Below are 7,640 nucleotides of genomic sequence, written 5' to 3' on the forward strand. Positions count from 1 at the left end.
ATATTACATTATTATACATATTATAATCGGATCTTTTCATTGTTATGTGCTTATAAAATAATTTTTGTTATTATTTGTTTAATAATTTGTTGAACTCTATTTATTATTGTTTCATGTGGCATTAAGACTTTCATATATACAGATATTTCTTTTTTTTTTAAATTGAGGCGTCACTAAAATAATTAATAATATGATACGGGAGATTTGGTGTATTATTATAAATGTGATATCATTTTGTCATCTTAAGCTTCTGAAATACTTCTGCAATAGCTAAGGTTTTTTTACACATTAGCAATTGTGCAACAAAGAACTATAAAGCGAGTCATATCTCAGCCAGTCCCGAGGCGATGACCTATTTTATGTCACGAACTCCAAGTCTCAACTATTAACTTACGAGTTTTTATAACTGTTATAAACATTGAGACGATTTAGTGCTTAACTTTTACAAACTTAACAATCGTATATGTTTGTTATTTACGTAATGTTTCAAACGTAAACACATACAGAATAAATTATGTATTGAAATTTATATGTTTTCTTTGATATTTATGTTTGATAATTTAATAATTAGTACAAAAATGTTTTGTTGATTGTATCTAAGATACGATGGAAAATGTTATTAAATTTAATAATTGTATGAAAAACGTAAACGTATTACATAAAGTAAAAAAAAAATAATAATTCATTGGTATCGATTTCAATAGTAAGCTTCAGAATTTTAGTAAGATTTATATACAAAAAAGAACGTTGTCACATTACTTCTGTTATGATTTGATTGTGTTATTATAATTTATTATAATGTTTAATAAAGTTCACCTAGTACAGATGGTAATACGTTTCTAATTTAGTTGCTTAACAATGTAATATATTATTTAAAAAAAATACAGACGAATTGATAACCTCCTCCTTTTTGAAGTCGGTTGAAAAACTTTCAGTTACGTCTTTCTAGAATATTCATTACTACTTCTATGTATATAATTGGTTACAAAAAATTAAGTGTATTACGATTATTTTAATAATTAACCTTCTTTGAACAATTCGAAATTCAAAAAGAAAAAAAAATGATATTTTTAAAAAGTACACTACAACCGTTTGCTTAAAAGTTCACATTTAATTCTTCAAATAATTAAAACCTTTTTAGTCGTCATAAAATATTAAACTTTCGCTTCGTCGACTCTATAGCTCACCTAGGCTGTATGTTGGGTGTCTGAGTCACATTATGACTCACGTCACACCTGATGACGAACGATGACCTCTAGCATGATGTAGTTTTCATCATTCTTTACTAGTATTACATTCTAATTGTTCAATTTACAGCTGATTATTATTTACGGTCTCCTATAATTGAAGGAGTATGATAGTGTGATAGGAACTTGTGTATCCTTTATACCGTTTTATTTTGAATGTGTAATTAGTGCGTATCCTTTGTTGTGGACTCATAAATAAACAAATAAATAAATAAATAAATAATTTATTCAGAACTTCTCGTTTACTCAATCTAATGTGATAGGCTTTTTTTAATATTATTTACTTTTAAACGGTTTTGTAATGGTCTTCATTTTGCATCTAAATTAATTCAGTAAAGTAACAAATGTCTTTAATAGACGTGTCACTCAATGAAGGATTATATACGTTGTTGATATAAAGCTAAATTATATAATTTTTCAGATTCGATACATTTTGTATTTTATACTTGTCAATCAGTTTTGATGATTCTTTTTTTATTATAAAGAATATACTTCAAGGGTAGTTTGGTGAAAGTTTGGATAGTTTCTGAGCATGGGATCCATGTCAAAGTAAGGGGACGGAAATATTTTATTTTCACTGGTTCAGATTGGTCTTTTAAATAAAAAAAATAATAAATTAAAAATGGTACATTTGATTTCGACTTTGAATTACGTTCCAATGCTACATAGGTTTAGAAACATTGAAGCATTGTAAAGTGAAAATAAAGCCTTAATTTAGTAAAATAATTTTACTTAAACTTATTATGTCAAATATAATTTTACTTTAACTTTATAATTCATCTCGTGCTCAGCAGTGAAGGAAAACATCGTGAGGAAACCTGCATGTGACAAATTTCATAGAAATTCTGTCACATGTGCATTCCACCAACCCGAATTGGAACAGCGTGGTGGAATATGTTCCAAACTTTCTCCTCAAAGGGAGAGGAGGCCTTTAGCCCAGCAGTGGGAATTTACAGGCTGTTGTTGTTGTTGTTGTTATTATGTCAAATAAAATACCCTTTTTTAAATTTAGAATTATAATTATTATTTTATATATACAAATGTAAATTTTGTACAATTTTAATTGAACGAAAATTTGATAAGCGCTCCAGCTGAGTCACGGCTTCTTTCTGTAACAAAGAGAGTAAAGTTAAACTTAATATTATGACATGTTCACTCTTAGTATCTGGAAAGCAAATAACTTGTGCTAAGTTCTTACTAGTTACTATGAAGAAATATTGTTAGAGACTACAGCTTTACTTAGTAACTTAAGTAATTGACGAGACCTACAGTGATACCATCGTTACTTCTGATTTTCATAACTCAAGTTCTTTAGTCACTAGGATCAGAGTAATGCATGTGATGTTTTCCAATATTTATTTATGGATATTATGAATTAACGTGTTTTTATAAGATCCTTAAATGGTTAATCTTTATTATATCCAGAATAAAATTTAATGCTCCCGTTAAAGTTTCACAATAGCCGCTAACATCATTAAAAAAACCTTTTCAAAATCTTTAAGAGACCTCCTATAACTTGATCGTAGCTCATCAGTATCATCTATGTTGTCTCTTAAAAGATTAGTGTGAATCTTTGGATCCATTTGACAACTCTTCAATTAAATTTCTCAAGAATTCTTTGTTTATTTGAATACCTTTTTTTTACCTTTCCTTGTCTTAGTAATTAATCAATTATAAGTACCTTACCAATAGTAAGTTACCTTGATAAATTATGTCGGTAATTCTCAATATAATAAAATGTATCAATATTTTCTTGGTCATAATTATTGTCATGAATCTAAATAAATAAAGGACAACTTTCGGACACAAATACACTCACATACATACGAATATCCTATTAAACAAACTTAATATCCCAAAAATTCTAGATTTTTTAAATTGAATATTAGTAGACACTTTAATGGGCTATCTAATGTTAAACGATCAAGATAGCCCATAGGTTTTGGCGTCGTTTAACCATTTCTTGCAACCAATCACCTATTCACCAATACCAAAGATGTTCTTTGTGTCCACAGTAACTCTTTCCCATGCATATTAAAAATCAGAAAACCATAATACCAAATATTTCTGATTGCTGTTTTAATAATGGATACTTGGGTGCTACACTAATGAGCTGGCATCCTATCACCGCGCAAATCTCATACATTCATTTTCTTTCCTAAGAATAATGTTGAAAAAAAAATTGACAAAATAATAGCATAATAATATTATCCGTCAAAAACAAATATCCATAAAACTCCAAAAGGATTCGTTTGTCAAAAAACATGAAAAAGAGATAATTCAACGTTGCCTCCGGACATATTGGCTCTCGATCGAAACCAGACCTCCAATTGAAAGCAATACCCGAATGTAATTGACATTTTTATCCAGAATAAAACGACTGTTACGTATTCGGGTCACTTTAAAGTTCCGACTGTATGACTCACAAACAAAGCGCCGAAGCACGAACCAAATAAAAAGGTTGAAAATGAAATAACAAGTGACGATTTACCGACTGACCAATTTAAAGATATAAATGACAAAACTAACAAAATTGAACTTTAACACCAAGTATTAAGACATAAAAATGAAAAAGCAAACATTATAAATCAAGTAGAAAAAAGCACTGTGGGTGGTAGTAGAGGTGGAACGTTTGCAAACACTAACCGATTTCACATAATAAAAGAAAAAGAAGGCGATGCCGCTCTAAACAAAGGACTTGAAACTTTAAAAGTTTGAATAGCTCGGGATGCAAGAGTAAGTGACCTTTATATTAAGCACAAAGCATTAAAAGCAGGGAAGTGTCCCGCTGGGTGCGAACAAATCCACATAACGTCTTCACCGCTGACCAGACGATTCTTAAAGGATTTGTTAGGGCTGTCTACTGTTCTGTTGATGGTATTATTGCTTAGACTAAACAAAGGGAAGTGACTTAATTGGTCATACTTTTTGTGTTTCCAAAGTAATTTATAAGGGATATTTTGGCACGATAACGATCGCTTTAAATTTCTTTTATTGTAAAGAATTAGTTGAAAATATTTCTTTCCATTTTTAAATATGTGTTTTTTTAATTTAATGTCTGATATATAAATTTTTATTCGTACGTTTTTATGTAAATGTATTATTATTTAAAATTAAAATATTTGTAACAAAATGATTAACAATATTTTTGTTACATAGGAACGGAATAAACGATAGACGATAGAGATAGAGAGAATCAAATATTTAATTTATTATTATAATAAACGATAGAGAGAATCAAATATTTTGTATACAGAATTAACAGTATAAGCAAATATATCAATCTTATTTGCGTTACAAAATCACTAAATGAATTTGATATGAATTGTGAACAAAATATTTCACACTAGTTGTAACACGCGGGTTGACTCTCGTTTTAAGGATTGATCGTCATATGTTAGGGAAAATAAATATCATAAATTATTAGAAGTTCAAGTTTCCTCAGTACCAAATTTCATCAAATTTGGTTTACTATACACTCGCATTTATATATCTGGTTGTATATTGACAGTTCATAATAAATATTTCTACATGTCCCAACCGAATTCGCAAACAGCGCCAACCTTATTCGAAACACACAATGACCGATATTTATTTCAACTCATTTGCACAACACAATGACTCTTTAAACTTTACCGATTTCTTTAACATCTCTCTTGTAATTTACAGCTCTTACATTGTCGGTTACTATTTTTAAATAGTCAAAAACAACAACCTTAGTAGCACGTTTACCGTTTTTATGGACGTAATTATTTCCTCTCCCATTGTCCAGTATAGAAATGTCGCCAGTTAAACTAATTGTCTCTTTTGAAGTGTGGACAGTAAACAGGAGATCATTGTGTAGGTTACGATCAATGGCTTCTTTAAAAGGATAACCGACAAAATGTAAATGACCATCTGCTAAAATATTTAGTGTTGCATTGAATTCGGAAAATAAGGTTTCAATTTTAGTTGTTGAATTTTTTGGACTATTTAATTTCGAATCTTAATAGATGTGTTGTGGTAACTTAACCATGAACAAAACATAAAAATATCAGATAAATATTTCACAATAACGTATTATTAATATATGATATGATTTAACACGACTAATAGTAGAGGTAAATTGCTCGATCAAAAACAACATATAAATAGATTACTTTAGTTGCTCTGCAATTACTTACTTTATGACACAAGTCTTAGGATCCATAGCTAGCAAATAGTTGTTTAGGCTGTTTTCACAATTACTGTACGCCATTCCAAATCCTAGTCCACCACCAATGAACATAGGCCATCTTCTGTAACCGCGAAGAAAGAATCCTCCCAACATACTGCCAATAAGAAGACCAGTCGCTGGAAAAAAGGAATTTTTTTTTAAAAAATATGTAAAAAAGCAAAAACTAAACTAATTAAATTAATAAAAAAAATTAGACACATCTATTACATGTAATAAAATTGGAGTGTCTGTTTGTAATATTAAAATAGCCCTTTTTTTTCTCAATGCATATGTATGTATACACGGTAAATAAACCAAAAAAACATTTTTTACAATTTTTGTCTGTCTGTCTATCTGTCTGTTTGTTCCAGCTAATCTCTGGAACGGCTGGACCGAATTGACAGCCTCTCACTGCAATATTTTTAATACAATATTTTCTTTTTGTGTTGAATTCAAACGCGTACAAGGTCGCAAGCACAGCTAGTAGGATATAAATTATAAAAAAACACGCTATTATCCTGTGGTATTATACCAATAATGAAGTCTGTGAATCATAAGACTCACTTTTCGAATTAAGCAAGCTCTAGCTCCTTCACCTGAACTGTAGACCACTTTTGTAGGTCTTTTGTTTATTGTTTTAGTATCTGACGACCACGGACCTAATATTTTAAACACTGACTAACAAATTCATGTTCGTATGTTTATCCACATAAAATGTTTCGATTCCTTTTTGCTTGGTTTGATAACTCATTGATCTACTAATTCATTTGACTTGGGTTAACAATCTAGAAGCTAGCATGTTTCCCGTGAATTGTTTTTCATCCAAGAAAAGTAAGAAATTACAGTCCTTGCATAGCATTGGACTTGCACCACAATGCTATGTTTTCCAAATAATTTCTACGTGTTCAACTAATGGATCTCGGTATATTGGTCCATTTAAATCTTACCTATTTTAAGTCCAAAATCCACAAAGCAAGCAGTATATCTCTCATCAAAGTCTCTATTATCTGGCTTAGGCATTTCTAATACACAATGACGTAGAGGAGATACGATGTCTAAAAATAAACATGTCCCTAAAACTGAAGGAAATAATTAAATAGAACTCGTTACAATTATATATTTTAGAATATATAAGAACTAATTTATAACGTATCGATCACAAAACAATTTGTCATTTATACATTTCTGACATTTTCTGTCTTTGAATTCTTATTCCTTTATAATACAAATAAACAAAAAAAGTATCTATATCATGTTTTATTAAAATTTAAAGTAAAGTAACAGCCTGTAAATTTCTCACTGCTGTGATAAGGCCTCCTCTTCCATTAAGGAGAGAGTTTGGAACATATTCCACCACGTTGTTCCAATGCGGGTTGGTGGAACGCACATGTGGCAGAATTACGATGAAATTAGACACATGCAGGTTTCCTCACGATGTTTTCCTTCACCGCCGAGCACGAGATGAATTATAAACACAAATTAGGTACATATATATACAGTGGTGCTTGCCTGGGTTTGAACTCGCAATCATCGGTTAAGATGCACGAGTTATAACCACTGGGCCATCTCAGCTCTTTATTAACATTTAAGTATTCATCTGGACAGGTCAAACCGTATTCTCTACTTAAATAATAATGGGCAAGGTTTTCCCTTATTAATTGTGATATTAACGAATGAAAGCTATGGAATAACTCTCACAATCTTAATGAAACGTCATATAGTTTATGCAGGCTACTGTGACGTACTTTTTATGCGAGGGAAATTATTATTATTATATTTTGAAACGTACTCGAATCCTTGGGAAGGTTATGTGGGATTTCATAGGCCGAGTCTGCGGTTTTCCCATGCTGTATTGCGCTCGTAGCTCAGCAGAGCACTCCTTATAGGTCATCTCGGCTGTCTTGTAGAATTAAACCGTTTGAAATAGGACAAGTGAGGCCCCAGGATCACGCCCTATCTTTTAAGTCCCATGTGTAAGGGCTTTTATAGTCAAAACGGATGCATTGAATGACGTTAGAAGTATAAAAAATAGTGTGGCTTTTAAATTATACAATCACTATTGTGCCTGAACTCTAAGTCGTTACCTACCTAGCTGGTCTCATAATCTTTTGCTAATCTATGTCGTTTATTTTAGTCGTTTATATATCAACGGCACAGCATTGCTTAATTTTCTGGTGTTTTATATTGAATGTTTAAAA

General features: G+C 30.7%; 1 protein-coding gene across 1 annotated transcript; it reads right to left on the bottom strand.

Annotated features, from left to right (window-relative positions):
- Nucleotides 1-2,247: 2,247 nt before the first annotated feature.
- LOC124538775 (MICOS complex subunit Mic10-like) lies at nucleotides 2,248-6,606 on the bottom strand. The gene is made up of 3 exons (XM_047115960.1): nucleotides 6,390-6,606; nucleotides 5,411-5,579; nucleotides 2,248-2,356 (listed from the first exon to the last, which is right to left on the bottom strand). The coding sequence occupies exons 1-3, from the start codon at nucleotides 6,460-6,462 to the stop codon at nucleotides 2,344-2,346; spliced, it is 255 nt and encodes an 84-aa protein (XP_046971916.1). The 5' UTR covers nucleotides 6,463-6,606; the 3' UTR covers nucleotides 2,248-2,343.
- Nucleotides 6,607-7,640: the final 1,034 nt, after the last annotated feature.

The sequence above is a fragment of the Vanessa cardui genome, chromosome 21 (assembly GCF_905220365.1).
Source record: "Vanessa cardui chromosome 21, ilVanCard2.1, whole genome shotgun sequence".
NCBI classification, from domain to species: domain Eukaryota; kingdom Metazoa; phylum Arthropoda; class Insecta; order Lepidoptera; family Nymphalidae; genus Vanessa; species Vanessa cardui.

What these genes read in the sequence shown, in the direction of transcription:
- LOC124538775 (XM_047115960.1), bottom strand. Translation starts at nt 6,462, where the DNA reads ATGCCTAAGCCAGATAATAGAGACTTTGATGAGAGATATACTGCTTGC. An exon ending in GGATTTTGGACTTAAAATAG is followed by an intron (nt 5,580 to 6,389) that starts GTAAGATTTAAA and finishes CCTTTTTTCCAG; the next exon opens with CGACTGGTCTTCTTATTGGC.